Source organism: Podarcis pityusensis, assembly GCF_964106645.2.
Source record: "Podarcis pityusensis genome assembly, chromosome: 16".
Lineage (NCBI taxonomy): Eukaryota > Metazoa > Chordata > Lepidosauria > Squamata > Lacertidae > Podarcis > Podarcis pityusensis.
In genome coordinates, this window is record NC_138041.1 from 15777992 (window position 1) to 15793976 (window position 15985).

At 53.2% G+C, this 15985-nt stretch overlaps 3 protein-coding genes across 10 annotated transcripts in view; 2 read left to right on the plus strand and 1 right to left on the minus strand.

Moving 5' to 3' along the window:
- NAALADL1 (N-acetylated alpha-linked acidic dipeptidase like 1) overlaps nt 1–15985 on the plus strand; it is a 318716-nt gene that overhangs the window by 127036 nt on the left and 175695 nt on the right. The gene's annotated exons all lie outside the window — the stretch shown is intronic.
- LOC308465746 (uncharacterized protein) lies at nt 743–7821 on the minus strand. 2 transcript variants are annotated; one of them, XM_080985954.1, is made up of 3 exons: nt 7610–7821; nt 1678–3920; nt 743–1059 (listed from the first exon to the last, which is right to left on the minus strand). In XM_080985954.1, exons 1-2 carry the CDS (start codon nt 7799–7801, stop codon nt 3699–3701), a joined length of 414 nt encoding a protein of 137 aa, XP_080842080.1. In that variant the 5' UTR covers nt 7802–7821; the 3' UTR covers nt 743–1059; nt 1678–3698. The 2 variants fall into 2 exon arrangements, with proteins under 2 accessions (XP_080842080.1, XP_080842079.1); XM_080985953.1 differs by lacking the exon at nt 7610–7821 and adding an exon at nt 5191–5679.
- On the plus strand, nt 6119–15056 carry LOC308465740 (uncharacterized protein). 7 transcript variants are annotated; one of them, XM_080985937.1, is made up of 4 exons: nt 6119–7393; nt 9483–10423; nt 11185–11269; nt 12215–15056. In XM_080985937.1, exons 2-3 carry the CDS (start codon nt 9498–9500, stop codon nt 11231–11233), a joined length of 975 nt encoding a protein of 324 aa, XP_080842063.1. In that variant the 5' UTR covers nt 6119–7393; nt 9483–9497; the 3' UTR covers nt 11234–11269; nt 12215–15056. The 7 variants fall into 7 exon arrangements, 6 of the variants coding, with proteins under 6 accessions (XP_080842063.1, XP_080842067.1, XP_080842062.1 ...); XM_080985941.1 differs by having other exon boundaries at nt 6120–7393; nt 11197–11269; XR_013980549.1 differs by having other exon boundaries at nt 6166–7393; nt 9483–10488.

A 15985-nucleotide genomic window follows, 5' to 3' on the forward strand; every position in this document is an offset into this window, starting at 1 on the left:
GAGAACACCCTATTGATCAACTCAAGGAGTCTAGCTGAGGCGGGTTTTCTCCAACACGGTTGTCTTCTCTTAGGGCTCATCCATTTCCTGTGCTTTATAAACACGGGTCCAAGAGGTTTTTCATTTGCCCTGCTGCTTTTCCCAGAAAAACCCGTGATTTAGCTCTGAATTGTAATTGTAAAGGTAAAGGGACCCCTGACCATTAGGTCCAGCTGCGGACGACTCTGGGGTTGCGGCGCTCATCTCGCTGTATTGGCCGAGGGAGCTGGTGTACAGCTTCCGGGTCATGTGGCCATGACTTCCGGGTCATGACGAACCAGAGCAGCACACAGAAACACCGTTTACCTTCTCGCCAGAGTGGTACCTATTTGTCTACTTGCACTTCGTGCTTTCGAACTGCTAGGTTGGCAGGAGCAGGGACTGAGCAACGGGAGCTTGCAGGGATTCGAACCGCCGAGCTTCTGATCGGCAAGCCCTAGGCTCTGTGGTTTAACCCACAGTGCCACCCGCGTCCGCTGAATTGTAACAAATGTCAATCAGGTTTTCTGCAGAAAAGCACAGGACAAACAGAAGTGTGGATGGGCAAACCTCTACCCTAATCGCAGTGCAAAGGCTTGGTTTTTCTTCCACTGAAAAGAAGCCTGGAGTCTGTTATGGCCAAGAGGGAGGACTCCAGTTTTTCTACCTGGAAGGCAAACTTGTTTTGCTGGCTTAAGTACATGGCAAAGCGCCAACAAGATCATCGTGCAGAATTCACTGTTTATTTCTCATCCCGCCGCATCTTCCCAGGTTCCTCTGCTCTGTCTGGGGCACTGCCTATGTCTCGTCCTGGACTGCGTAGATCACAAAGTCGTCGGGAAGGTCAGCCTGGGTGCTCCTCCTCTGCCTGTTCGCGGTGAGCCAGCCCGTGGCCAGGGCCATCTTGAGCTTGCGCAGCCTGTACATCAAGCTCACCAGCTCCTGCTCCATGTACCCCAGCGACTTCAGGCCTGACCGGACAGAGCAGCCGCGCCGGGGCCCACAAGGCGTGTGCGGTGGGGGCATGTGGCTGTCCGTGACCTGATCAGAAAAAGGCAGCAGTGAGCAGTTGTTAAGACAGGGGCTGGGGAAGGCCACATTCCCTTGGAGGGGTCTGGGGAGCCACAACCAGGTAGGCTGCCCTTTCCTCGCTTGTTTTCTCCCACCCGCCTCTGGCATTTGCTGCCAGTTCATTTCCGGGCTCAACCCAAGGTGCTTGCAATAGTGTTTAAAACCCTGACAAACACAGGCCCCAAAGACCTGAAACATGCCTCCTTTCCTAATGACCCTCCTCAGCCCTGGTGATTCTTCCTCTTCCTTCTGTTTCCCACCACTGAGCCCTGGAGATGGAGGTTAATTGGGAAAGAAGTCAAAATGTCTGTGCTATAATTTGCAGCCGGCTCCTTCCTGGCTGAAGCTTGCAAGCTGCATGTACAGGAAGAGGAAGAGGAGGAAGAGGAGGAGGAGGAGGAAGAATAAGAATAAGAAGAAGACACTCTCACCCACCTGGAAATTCAAGCCCTCCCCCTGCTACTTGGAGGGGCCAGGCAAACCTGGAGAGCCCTGGAGGTCTGGCCACCCTATGCAGGCTTCTGCCCTTTGCCCCACATGCCAGAGGGTGGGTTTGGCACCAGTTCTCTGCCGCCCCCAGGCACTCACCTCTGTGTCCCGCTGAGCCACTGGGCACTGCTCCATGGAGAAACCTCCCAGGAGCCAGACCAGGCTGTAGAAACACGCCAGGCTGAGGAGCCACAGCAGAATCTGCCCGTGCACCTGGTAGTTCTCCTGGTCCTCCGAGAGGCTGTTGTCCTGGTTGCTCAGGGCCCAGGCGGGGGCCAGCCACCCTAGCAAGCAGCAGATCCACCCACCCAGGACAACATCCATGGCCATTTCTTGCCTTCCTCTGAGCCTTACCATGGCACTGAGCCACCAGCAGCAGTGACATCACAAACCCCTGGGCAGGTGAGGTGGCCTCTTGCCCTCTCCTGGCAGGGAGAGCTGAGCCAAGAGGCCCAGCAGGGACAGATGTCCTCTTTGATGGGTGGCCTTGTCTCCTTGAGAGGCTGTCAGAGGACAGTCCTCTCTATCTGGGGGGGGGGGGGTTGTGGGGGGGCCATCCAAGGGGAGCAGAGCAAGGGCAGAAGCAGCAGACGGAGCAGGCACACCAGCAATGGTGAGATGTATTTTATCTCTTATTTAAAACATAGTCAATGGTTTCTGAACTGGGTAATTAGCATATGCAAATGATATGCACCACCGGGGTCCTTCAAGAGGAAGGGAAGGATATGAATGGAATCAAGAAATAAATAAATGATATCATGCCCTCTTTTCTGGAGGGGGGAGGGGGGCAATGTACTAAGTGGCCACTTCTGGAGCTTGGGGATAACAACCAGGTGGTGGTTTGCACTATCTTGGGGTCCCAATTATTTGAATATGCAGGATTGTTTTCATTCTTTTTTAAAAATGCAAATAGCATCAGCTGTGTAGTGGCGGAGAAAGCTGATAATTATCAGAATTGCAATAAGCTTCTGAAAGTGCTATTTGGCATGATGGGGACAGCCCTCGCTGGTGTTGAATGTGATCTTTCCTCCCCATGCAAATAGCAGCTTCAAAGGATTGAATTCAGGCAAGGAAATCAAAGAGTTAAAGCAAAAACACACATACATGCAATGATGAGAGGTAACATTGGATCTATCCTCTGACAACAAAGGAGCAAGTATGGTTGCCTTTGCCTTCTCTAGATCAGTTAATTTAGCTTACAACGAGAAACCTATCCAAGTTACTTTATTACTAAACTACTTTATTATCCGCTTACTCTGCAAGCATCTCTCTGTGTATAACTGCAAAAGGTAAGGTCTACTTTCCAACCAAAATTCACAAGCTGTCTCCTCCAACAGGTAATTTGGCTTGGCTGGGACGGGCAAAGTCCACTTGGCAGCTAGCCACAGGGGGAGGGTACACACAATGGTGCGAGGGTCTGGGTACACACAATGTTTGTGTACATGCAGAACCCTTAGAACTGAACCCCTGCTTAAAATGCAGTCATACTGCTATCAACGCCCCTCTCCAGTAGGGCTGGGCGATATCTGGTTTTCAAGATCGTGATGGCTCACCAACTAAACATTGAGATATAGTGATATATCACAATGTCTGAAATGAGGATGGAGCTATAGAGATGCATTGCTTGGCTTCATGGTTTTTCCCGCATTGAGATTTTTGCTGGCGCCTACTCTTCTGATTCGCTGCAGGAATCAGGGGCTGCAGGAATCAAGAGAAGCATAGGCTGGCTTAACGTTTCCCCCCACATTGTGATTTTTGCCTAGCGCACGCACGCGTGTGCACACACACACACACACACACACACACACACACAAAACCACACACATCATGATTTGCAATATACTGCCAGGTCAAAAATTATGATATGGACTTCAAACCAGTTTGGGATGATATATTGAGATATATCGCCCAGCCCTGCTCTCCAGCATTATTCCCCCACCCCGACTTCTCCCTCTTCCCGGTGCCTTCCCTGTGGCACTTCTGCCTGCATTTCCCAATTCCTTTGGCTGCAGAACCGGCGCAATTTCTGCCCCCATGAAGGTGCCCTGTGGCCTCCTCTGCCATAGATTTATTATTACTATTTTGAGTATTGCTTTCCAAACCCTCCCCGGTCCCCAGGCTCAGTCCTCCTCTTCGATGTCAAACACCACCAAGTTGAAGGCCTTGGCGCTTTCCCTGGCCAGCTGGCACTCGGGTGCCCGGCAGCCGCGGTGGCGCAGGGTGAGGGCGGCCTTGTGGTTCCGCACAAGCGTCACCAGCTTCACGAGCTCCAGCTCCATCTGGAAGAAGGCGTGCAAGAGGTGCCGCTCCAGATCTTGTTCGTGGGCCAGCTGGGCTTCTTCCTGCGGAGGAGGAGGAGGAGGATGTTGGTCAGGCAGCACGAGGGGCTGTGAACATTACAGGAAGATGCTTGAGATAAAACAGGCCAAGGGTGCCCCTAGCAGCCAGAGCAATGGTTGCCAAATTGCTGATGGGGTCGAAAGGAAACCAGAGCAATACTTTTTATCGAAGGAGGAGTCCAAGGCACCATCCAACTGTCTTAGGGACTCCACTCCAGATTTGTGTAGGGTTTGCTAATAATAATAATAATAATAAATTTGTTATTTATACCCCACCCATCTGGTTGGGTATCCTCAGCCACTCTGGGCAGCTTCCAACAAAAGATTAAAAATACATTACAACATCAGTCATTAAAAACTTCCCTAAACAGGGCTGCCTTCAGATGTCTTCGAAACGTCAGAAAGTTGTTTATTTCTTTGACATCTGATGGGAGGGCGTTCCACAGGGCGGGTGCCACTACTGAGAAGGCCCTCTGCCTGTTTCCCTGTAACTTCGCTTCTCGCAGTGAAGGCCCTCGGAGCTGGACCTCAGTGTCCAGGCTGAACGATGGGAGTGGAGACGCTCCTTCAGGTATACTGGGCCGAGGCCTTAGCCTGTTCTTCTCCCAGCAGAGATTTAGGACTTGAGTTTTCCTTCTCCTAGATGAGCTACCTTCCCAAGTGGCCAATCTCTTCCAGTATGCCTCTGAATAACAGTTGCTCAGAATCCCAAGTGGGGAAGAGAGCATTGCTGTTGCACCCAGGTCCCGCTTGCTGGCGGCATCCCAGGACACTGGATTAGACAGGCCCCCTATGATCTGACCCAGCTACAGGCCTCTCCTTGCAGAAGTCTAGTGGTACCTCGGGTTAAGTACTTAATTCGTTCTGGAACCTGAACCTGAAACTGTTCTTAACCTGAAGCACCACTTTAGCTAATGGGGCCTCCTGCTGCCGCCGCACCACCAGAGTACAATTTCTGTTCTCATCCTGAAGCAAAGTTCTTAACCTGAGGTACTATTTCTGGGTTAGTGAAGTCTGTAACCTGAAGCGTATGTAACCTGAGGGACCACTGTATTTGTGATAACAGAACCTCCACGCTCAGGGACAGTCTACCTCTGAATACCAGCTGATGGGGAACGATGACTGGAGAGTTGCCTTTGTGCTCAGGTCCTGCTTGTGGGTTTCTCTTTGGAAAGCTGGTCACTGTGAGGGCAGGATGGGCCCCCTTTGGCTCTTCTAATCTCCTTCTGTTTGTCTCCTGGAACCCCCCTCCACCCCCCCTTTCCTTTCTTACCCCTGCTTCTTCTGCCTTGGGCTTCGTGTGCAGCCATTTCACTCCCAGGGCCAGCACCAGAACCACGATGGAGCCGAATGCCAAGCTGTCCCAAGCCGGTTGTGGGGAGACGGCTTCCTTCTGCTCTTCCACCGCAGCACGGCGTACAGCAGAGCTTCCCTGGCAGAGCCACAACACCCACAGCAGGCTGTGCATGGTGAATACAAATGGTGGCGGAGTCCCTGGGGCCAAGCGGGCCCTGGTCTGTGATGTCACAGATGTGCCAGCCCCATTGGCCAGTCGCGTGGGTGACATCGGGAGAGGGTTCCATCAGCTGGCCAATTGCTTATTTATTTGCTAACTTTTAATCCCCCCTGCTTTCCTCCCGCATGTGGCACACATATAAAAAAGGTAAAGGGACCACCGACCGTTAGGTCCAGTCGTGGCCGACTCTGGGGTTGTGGCGCTCATCTCGCTTTATTGGCCGAGGAAGCTGGCGTACAGCTTCCGGGTCATGTGGCCAGCGTGACTAAGCCGCTTCTGGTGAACCAGAGCAGCGCATGGAAACGCCGTTTACCTTCCCGCTGGAGCGGTACCTATTTATCTACTTGCACTCTGACGTGCTTTCGAACTGCTAGGTTGGCAGGAGCAGGGACCGAGTAATGGGAGCTCACCCCGTTGTGGGGATTCGAACCGCCGACCTTCTGATTGGCAAGTCCTAGGCTCTGTGGTTTAACCCACAGCGCCACCCATGTCACAAATAAACAAATAAATGCCATGGGCCCAACTGTGAGGAACTCCCTTCTGCAAGAAGTTAGACAGGCACTGTCCCTTCAGAGTTTCTGGCACCTGGTCAAAGCTGTTCTATTTCAGGAAGCCTTTGCACCCTGAATGTTCCTTGCTTTCTTTCCTTTCTCTTTCTCTCTTATTTTATATATAAATATGGGTTTTTTTTATTTAAAAAACCCCGATTATTGTTATTTATATTAAATCCTCAAGGTTATTAGATACTGGAGGCTCAATTTATGTTTTAATTTAATGTTTTAATATTGCATATTTTATTGCTGTCAGCTGCCTTGAGGCCTTCAGGGTGAAAAGCGGGAGAAGCGTTTTTAAATAAATAAAGAACATATTTAAGCAATGTAAAGGTTCTACTATTATTTTGCCTTACTTGGAATTCCGATAAATACCGGTTGGAGGGGAGAGAAACTCTGGTGCTCAAATCCTGGTTGCGGGTTTCACAAAATGGGCATCTGGTAGGCTGCTGTGAGAACAGGATGCTGGCCTAGATGGGCCATGGGCCTGATCCCACAGGCTCTTCTTAGGTTCTTAGGAGCAGGCATTGAGACATACTCCAAGCGACTAGACCCGGTTAGTACCCTGGAAGCTGTAGCCCGTCCTAGCTGCGATTTTGGGGCCACCTTCAAGGGCAGTCCTGCAAACAATGCACCGCAGTAGTCTACCCCAGGGCCTGACTCCCGCTCACACCCCTCACTTGCACAAAAGGGTCCTGTGTGGTGGTCTTTGCCTGAGCGGCCTTCAGATCAAAAGCTAGCCATCAAATCAAAGGTGGCATTAAACGTGTGAATGCACTTAAGGAGTCTAGGTCACAACAACAGTGGGAGAAGCAGGGAGAGGAATGCCATACTCAGGGAGGAAAGGCACCTTATTAATCCCATTTCTAGCCCACCTTTTTTCCTCCAAGGAGCTCCAGGTGTGGTGCGCAGGGTTCTCCCCCTCCTCATTTAATTTACCCCACAACAACCCTGTGAGGTAGGTTAAGCGGAGAAGCAGTGACCGGCCCCCAAAGTCGCACCCAGGGCTGAGTGGGGATTTGAACCCGCGTCTGCCAGGTTCTAGTAGGTCAGCGCTCTAACCACTACGTATCACTGCCTCAGCCCCACTCAAGACGCCGGGCTCCCTCCCCCAGCAGCTGCAGAGAGCAGCCTCGCCTTGCTGTTTGCAGGACCTTGGTGCGCCCTTCGTGCAATGCCTGGGCGCGTTCCCACGTGCAAAGCCTGCCTTAGGGAGGAGCAGCCGCGCCCCCTCCCCAACGAACAGCTTCGGGGGCGGATCGCTCGTTCTGTGTCTGTGTGTGTCCCCCCCACCCACACCAGCCACGTGATGGAGCAGCAGCCCAACATGGCGCAGTCCTCCTAGGCCGCTCCATCCCAGCCCGGCGGGGAGGTCATCTGGCCTTGCACAGCATCCCGGAGACCGGCAGGTAAGTGAGGCGGGGGTAGGGGTGGAGGGGGCGCACCAGAGTCCCTCCCCCCCGTGCAAAACCCCACGCCTTGCACGGGTCCCCAAAGTGCCTTTCCCGCCCCTACCCCCCAGGTCCGCTGCTGGGATGGAGCCACGTGCCGGGTGGGGTGGGTGGGGGTCGCCTTCTTGTGCCCTCCCCCGCCAGAGAAGGACCCGAGAGCCAGGGACAAGCTACCCCGCCCCGTCGAGGAGAAGCAGGAGCCATGCATCCAGGCGGCAAGGCGAGGATGGAGGACGTTGTGGTCCATCCAGATGCGGCTCCCATCACCAACATCCTTGCGCCCTGGGTGGGGCTGTAGGTGTAGGGCATTGGAGGCCAGCAGCACATCTGGAGGGTGACATGGGGGGCGGGGTCTTTCCCCACCATTTCTGCTCTGCTGTTCAGAAGATGGGAGGGATCTGCCAGGGTTCCACCGACTCTGCAAACCTTGTGGGGTGCTGGACGGGTGAGGGAGAGTGGGCTTCTCAGGGGCGAGGGGAGGAAATTGGGGCACCTCACTGAACTCACACCATGTGCTTTTCCACCAGATTATAGTCCTAGCAGTTTAGGGTAGATCTCTTGGAAGAGCCAGATATAGAACATTGCGAAATATCTCATGAACCGGTGACCAAGATCAATATAGTTAATCTCTGTTGAATATATCTGTTTAGCAGAGATAAGCAGAACAATGCAAATTTTTATTATGATTGCTACTATTGTACTTCATTTGCTCAAAGAAGCTAAAGGTGGCATGCATGATTCTCCTCCCCCCCCCCCCCCATCCTATCCTCATAACAACCCTTTGAGGTAGGTTGGGATGAGAGAGGCAGTGACTGGCCCCAAGGTCACCCAGTGAGTTTGATGGCTCACAGAGATTTGATCCTGGACTCCCAGGTCCTAGTGCCGTGGGTAGCAAACTAAGGCCTGGGGGTTGGATCTGGCCCAATCGTCTTCTAAATCCGGCCCGCGGACGGTTCAGGAATCAGCATGTTTTTACATGAGTAGAATGTGTCCTTTTATTTTAAAATGCATCTCTGGGTTATTTGTGGGGCCTGCCTGGTGTTTTTACATTAGAATATGTGATTTTATTTAAAATGCATCTCTGGGTTATTTGTGGGGCATAGGAATTCATTCATTCCCCCCCAAAAAAATATAGCCCGGCCCCCCACAAGGTCTGAGGGACAGTGGACCAGCCCCCTGCTGAAAAAGTTTACTGACCCCTGTGACAATCTAACTTCTACAACTACCAATGTTCAATATCCTTATCCAAGATCTTTTGAACAAGTAGAACAATTTATTTATTTCATAAAATGTATACACCACTTGATTGTTTTTTTTAAAAAGGCACTTCAAAGCAATTTACAAAAAGAATAAAACAATAAAATAAGAAAGTAAGAAAAAAAGTAATGTAAGAAATTCAAAGAGTTAAAACAACAATATACGAAAACAAGATGTAACAACTCTCTAAACAATGCAAAATGTGCTATGAAACAATGACCGATCTCAATAACCCAGCCAGTAAGTTGGAAGGGGGTTGTAAGTCAGTGGGCAGTGCCCGTGCTTGGCATGTAGAAGGCATCAGGTTGAATCCCCACCAGCATCTCCAGGTGGGGCTAGAAATGTCTGAAGCCCTGATAAGCCGCTGCCTGCCAGTGTTGACCAGCCTCTTCCAGCATGGTGCCATCTAGATGTGCTCAGTTGGGCTGAACATCTGGAGGGGGAGTTGTAGTCCAAAACATCTGGAAGGGGCACCAGGTTGGGCAAGGCTTGGAGGAAAAACCAGATATCTGCAGATGTGGAGATGATGATGATGATAGTATTTATATGCCACCCATCTGACTGGGTTGCCCCAGCCACTCGGGGCAGCTTCCAACAAAATATTAAAAACACAGTAAAACATCAACCATTAAAATTTTCCCTGAACAGGGCTGCCTTCAGGTGTCAAATAGTTGTTTATCTGTTGGACACCTGTTCGGAAGGGTGGGAAATTGATGCCTCTGCATGAGAGAGGGAGAAGGGAGCTCCTTTCCCTTCTGCTCTGACTCCTTTCCCTCCTCCTTTCCCTCAGCAAAATTCACCCGCCATGGTGAAGATCTTTGTGGGGGGCCTGTCTCCCGTGGTGACGGCCGAGGAGCTGAGGAAGCTCTTTGAGCAGTACGGGCAGGTGAACGAGTGCGACATCCTCAAGAACTTTGCCTTTGTGCACATGGAGAAGGAGGACGAAGCCCACCAGGCCATCAGCGCCCTGCACAAGAGCGAGTTCTACGGGGCCCACCTGACGGTGGAATACGCCACCTCCAAGATCCGAAACGCCACCAAGATCTACGTGGGGAACGTCTCCGCCAAGGCCACCACCTCCCAGATCCGCCAGCTCTTCGAGAGGTTCGGCAAAGTGGTGGAGTGCGACATCGTCAAGAACTACGCCTTCGTCCACATGGCCAAGGAGAGGGAGGCCATGGACGCCATCTTGAACCTCAACGACACCCCTCTGGAGGACCAGAAAATCTTCGTCACCCTTTCCAAGAGCAACAGCTCCCTGCGGGCTGCCAAGGGGGCGGCAGCAGCAGCAGCAGCGGTGCCCACCCCACCTCCCCCGTCCCCAAGCTACTACTTCTCCAGGGGGCGGCTGCCACCCCCGCCCCCGGCTTACACCCCCTACTGCCCCCGGGCCTGGTACGACAGGGAGTACTGCGACCGCTACTCGTACGAGCTCTACGACCGGGCCCGGGCTGCCTACGACCGGGCCTTGCCTCCTCCCCCTGCCGCCTATAGGGAAAGGAGCCCCGTGGGCAGGCGGACAGCTGCCTCCACCGCCGTTGTGGCCCAGTACGCAGACCCCTATGCGGCCGCCGCTGCTGCGGCTGCTGCCGCTGCCGCCACCGCCGCCGCCAACCAGACCTACAACCCGGCCTACAGCCAGCCAGGGTACGCAGCCGCTGCTGCAGCTGCCGCCACATACTCCCAGTACAGCATAGGAACCGCCTACAACGTGGCGGAGTACTACGAGAGGTACGCCAGCGCATACGCCGCCCAGTATGCGCAGACCTTCTGAGCACAGTGTGCCTTTTCCGGCAGTAAGTGTCTGGAGGTCCTTGGTTGCTTGGGGTGGGGGGTGGCGGCGGGATGGGAGGGAGCAGGGGGCCATGGGCAGGAGAAGGGATTGCCTCAGAAACACCCCACCTGGGCTTCAGCTCTACAGTACTGGGGAAACCCAGCCAGATGGGCAGGGTATAAATAATATGTTTATATTATTATTACAGTGCGTTCCCCTGCATGTGGGCATTTGATTTCTGCACCCTGCCTTCTCCCGGCAATCGAGGGTATGCAGGGACACCTTCTAGCCAGGAATGAAAGAATTTGAGGAGGGTTCAATGAAGGGCAGGGCCTGGGGAAGATATGAGGGCCAGATCAAGGCCTGGGGGGCCACAGTTGACACGAGCACAGTATTGTCTGTCCTGGCCGGCAGCTGCTGTTTAAGGCAGGCTTCGCCAAGCTGTTGCCCTCCAGATGTTAGAGGGAAGGGAAAGCTTGGGAGGTTGTGGGATCAGCCCAGCAAGGTGGGCTCTCATCTAGCTGGCAGGCTGGTTGGCCGGCTGGTGTGTGTGTGTGTGTGCACGGGGTCCGAGATTGTGCCCACCCCCCATGTCTCTTTGTTTGCCTGTGTGAAATACAGTACATAGGATGCAAACCTCTGTGTATATACGATGCACACTTATTACGTCTGTGTATATACAGACACACACATGCATGCATGCACCTGAATTGTGTAGATCTCTTTGCAGGCATCGCCACCGCAGTGTCTGTGAGGCCCTTTGCTGATCACACGCTGACTTTTTACTCCAGCTTCCTTCCAAGGTTGGTGATGCTGCATTTTTTTTACCCCCTACCCTCCGTCCTTCCTGCCCTCTTGCCTTTTTCTTCCTTCACCCTCTTTCCTTTTTTTTTTTTTTTTTGATCCGGTCGTTGCCTTTTTGTTTTTTTTAAAAAAAACCTGCTTCGAAGACCCGCCGCCTGCCTCGCCAACCCCCACCTTTCGAACCCGCCGTGAGCCGAAGACGGTTTTGCTCGTAGAAACGTGCCCGCTTTTTTGAACTCTCCTCGTGCCCGGAGCAGCGGGCCTTTGCCAACCTCCGAACTCTCTGCCAGCTAATTCTTTGCTTGCCCCGTGGTGTTGCTGCCTGCCGAACCTCTGACCCCCGTGTCGCCCAGATCTCTGCCGGGCTCCTGAGCCGGGGAGAGAGGTCTCCTTTTGCTTCTGCTGTATTCCTGGGTACCGTTCTGTTCTGTTTGTTGCCTTTGTACAATCGGTTAATGGAGCTTGTTCCTGTCGTGGCAACTCGTTTGCTTTTTCCCCTTATTTTTTTAAATGTCGATCATTAAATGGCTTTTACAGAACCTCTCGCGTCTCGTCGTGAAATTACACCCACCCCAATCCCCGCCGCCGCCCGACTTCGCCTCTGCCTTCGATTTCCTACACCCCAATTTCTGCATGGGGCGGGAGGGAATTGCCCATTCTTGCTGATCTCTACCGCATCCCCCCGTCCCCAAGTTTACTTCCTGCCTTCCCTCCCTCTGCTTTCCCTCAAGAGTGATCCTCTCTTTGGGCTCTGCCTCTCTCTTTGCCGCCACTAACTCCATCCGTCCGTCCGTCTCGACCGGAAAGTTAGGGAACCCTTGTCAAATCCGCAGCAAATTCTGGCTCCCGTCTGTAGGGCTGACTAACGCAGCCTGGGCTGGGCATCTTGCGGTTTTTTAACCCTGTTTTTTCTCCCTCCATTGACTTTCTCTTTTTGTGGACAGCTGCTTCTGGAAGGCGACCTCGGGCAGGCAGAGCTGACCCAAAGCGACTCAGCGCCACCAGCCAGCCGAGAAGAAGGCGAAACTCCTGCAGGCGAACCTTCGGCCTCTTGCACTCGTAGCGTAGGCACTGGGAAGGAATGGGGTGTTTGGGCAGGGGTGAGCGAGGGGCCTGGAAAGAGGGGGGTTGTCTGGGTTAGGGTACTACCGTAAGATGCTTTCCCCTCGCCTTCCTCCCCCCAGGCGGAAAGACCACTCAAGAGGAGGGTACGGGCGTGATCTGCCCCTGGGCTGGGGTGCCCGGTCTGGTTCTTTCTGCGGAGAGACAGCTGGGGTTGTCTGGGTTAGGAGAGACAGCCAGGCTCAGACACAGCCTTCCTGTCCTTGGGTTCCCATTTGCTCTGCCCAAAAGGGTTGGTTTTGTCTCTCTGAAAGGTAAGCAGAAGGACGGAGCCTCTGAGGTGTAAAGAAAATAGTCCCCTTTCTGCCTGGTCCCACTCGTTTGTTTTAGACCCCTCTTTGTCCTGCTGTCAGCTGACGGATCCCCCGACAGCAGAGCCAGATCTGAACTCGGGACCTCATGATGTGGGGAAGCCTGTGAGGTAAGCAAGCTCTTTCTCCACCCCACCCCCTGGCTGGGGCTGAGGGAGGGGTGGTCCTTTGCGGAGCCAAGAGGGGGGGAGAAGCTCTTGCAGGAGAAGCCTTCAGCTCCAAACTGCCCCCTCCACTCGCTTGTACGTGACCTTTCTTCGGTGTCCTCTGGGTGTGGCTTCTGGGGACCCTCAATCATCAGAAGCTGAGGCAAGAGACAGATGTCTGTGGAGCCCTTGGGGGACACCTCCATCCCCATCTCCTCCTCACAAAGTAATACAGTCGTCTCTCGGAAGTCGAACAGAATCCATTCCGGGAGGTCCATTCAACTTCCAAAACGTTCAGAAACCAAATCACAGCTTCTGATTGGCTGCAGGAATCTCCTGCAGCCAATCGGAAGCCCCGCCGGACATTCGGGTTCCCAAAGAATGTAGGCAAACCGGAACAACCACTTTCCGGGTTTGCGGCATTCGGGAGCCAAAATGTCCAAGTTCCAGGGCATTCAACAACCAAGATCTGACCGTACTTGTGCCCCCGCCCCCTGCTTTCCCTCCTCCCCGGGTTCTCCCTTATCCTCCAAGTGGGGCCGTGAGCTTCACCCTTTGAGCTGTGGTATGGCAAGAGGCGAGTTTGCACCTCCCTGGCTTGGCTGGGGCTTGTAGGACGCAGAATCACAACCCGCCATGATTGTGTGGGTTTCACTTCCTGGCATGAACTCTTTTCTGTGCGACAATAAAAGCAGGTTGGCACAAGGACCCCCAAAGAGACGGCTTTTCATCCATGTGGCCCTCGCTCCCCAGCTCTGGCCACTTGGCACAGGATCGTGCTGGAGTTGGGACTCCAGCCGGCAGCGCCGCCTAATGGTCAGAGATCCCTGGAGTTGGCCAGGTATGGAGAGCTCCCACAGGTGCTTTGTGGGAAGGAAGAGGAAGCAGTAGACGAAGGGGGTGACCTGAGAGGGAAAGAAGCAGGAGTTTTCCCTAGTGGTTGCCGCTTCTGCTGCTGCACGGTCTTCCCACACGTAGGGGAATAAAGCGGATAGAGAACAGTTTTTATCCCTCCCTTGGAAGTCATGGGCATCCACAGAAGCTGGATGTTGGAAGATTGAGAGCAAGGTCCTTCATGCAGCACACAGTTAAACTGTGGAACTCCCTTCCACAGGAGGCAGTGCTGACCACCAACTTTGGCTTTAAAAGGGAACTGGACAAATTCATAGAGGAGGAGGAGGCTGCAATAAGCCATGATGGCCATGACTCTTCCTCCTGGGAGGCAGCAATGCTTCTGAATATCAGTTGCTGGAAACCACAGGAGGGGAGAATTGCTCTTGAACTCATGTCCTGCTTGGGAGTTTCCCAGTGGAGGCACCTGGCTGGCCACTGTGAGAACAGGATGCTGGACCAGATAGGCCCTCTTCGGCCCGATTCAGCAGGCTCTTACTCCATTCCTTAGGAGAAAATGCTTTTAATGCGTAACTCCCAGGGATTGCTAAAAGGAAGCTGCTGCAGCGTGCAAACCCAACCTGCCAGGGGGAGGGGCAGAGCGGAGGAGGCAGGTGAGCAGGGATTGGGTAGAGCAAGTGAGCTCCCTGCCGGCTATGTGAAAAGTGAGAAGCTTCCACAGCCGGTCTTCTCCATCCTCCAGACATCACCAGAGTTCAGGGATGCATCCCAGCCAAGAAATGAAACTTTGGAGCAGGGCTTAGGGATAAGCTTGAAGGTTAGATTGGGGCCTGGAGGGACACTTTTGACTCCTAAGCTATTTGTAGGCCCTGGGGAGTCGGGCTTGAGACCTCATGGAGCACCAAGGAACATCACGAGTGCCTGAGAAATTAAAACAGCTTTTAAAAATGGTGACTGTGTGTTTTGCTTCCCTGTCCCCCATCCCCTGCTTCCGTTGACTGCTGGCCGTGAGAGGGGACACCCCCACCACCTGCCGTGCCCCATGCTTCTTTGGCCTGAAACAACTCTCCCGTTTTCGAAGCCCAGCGGCTGAGAATTATCTGCACTCTTCCCTAAATCATGTTCTTTATTATTACAGTGGTACCTCAGGTTACAGACACTTCAGGTTACAGACGCTTCAGGTTACAGACTCCGCTAACCCAGAAATAGTGCTTCAGGTTAAGAACTTTGCTTCAGGATAAGAACAGAAATCGGGCTCTGGTGGCGCGGCAGCAGCAGGAGGCCCCATTAGCTAAAGTGGTGCTTCAGGTTAAGAACAGTTTCAGGTTAAGAACGGACCTCCAGAACGAATTAAGTAACCTGAGGTACCACTGTATTGTGTTTATACTCCACCTTTTCCTCCAAGGAGCTCATCAAGATGGCATACATGGTTCTCCCCTTCCTCATTTAATCCCCACAACAACCCTGTGAGGGAGGTTCGGCTGAGAGGCAGTGAGCTGAGTGGCTGAGTGGAGGATTTGAACCCTAGTCTCCCAGGTCCTGGTCTGACACTCTTTAACCACAACACCACCGCCACCACTGGCTCTTGGGGGGGGGGGGAATAGCTGTGTGTATGTTTTCAGGGGCAGGCAGTACCTGCTGGCTGGGGCTGATGGGAGTTGTAGTCTGAGGACACCGGGGGGGAGATAACAGGCTGCCCTAGCGCAAGGCCCCCACCCCGCCATCATATGTGTGCCAGATTTGAGGTGTGCCAGCAAGGAAGCACCCCAAGTACAGTCTGGAATGAGTTAAATCACTGAAGCATCACTCTAGTGACGCAGAAGGCCTATCAAGCCTTCTGCCTTGAAACTGAGAAGAAAGAAACGTCAGTTTGGCCTGTCTTTTTGTGGCTTCCCTCCCCCCCGCCCCCGGCCAGCTCCTGCAGGGTTGGACCCAAAGATGAATGCAGACCTCAGGCCAAAAAGATCAGCCCCCCGCCCTTATCTAGCCTTCCTGTTGTCAAATGCAGGAACCCTACCAAATTCCAGGTTCCCTACCATGGGACAAGAGCCCAGCATGGTGTGTTTGGGTGGGCAGGGGGAGTCCCAAAGCCTCGCAACACTTCTCCCCCACCCCCGAAATAACCCTTCTTCGGTATGTGAAGAGGTGGGGAAAAACTGCCTCCTAATATTTTAAAAGAGCTATAATTTATAGAGCATTTTTCACTCGATATGTCTGAAATTTGGAAGAGTGAATTTTATAATGTGATGCCAGGGAGAATTACTGGAAGAACTACCTCTTGGCT

Bases quoted from the DNA above. Each gene is read 5' to 3' on its own strand.
- LOC308465746 (XM_080985953.1), bottom strand. From the start codon at position 5,484: ATGTCACCCACGCGACTGGCCAATGGGGCTGGCACATCTGTGACATCA. The intron at 3,921-5,190 runs GTAAGAAAGGAA...CCTCCTCCGCAG, and splicing joins CCAAGGCAGAAGAAGCAGGG to GAAGAAGCCCAGCTGGCCCA.
- LOC308465740 (XM_080985937.1), top strand. From the start codon at position 9,498: ATGGTGAAGATCTTTGTGGGGGGCCTGTCTCCCGTGGTGACGGCCGAG. The intron at 10,424-11,184 runs GTACGCCAGCGC...TGAATTGTGTAG, and splicing joins GTGGCGGAGTACTACGAGAG to ATCTCTTTGCAGGCATCGCC.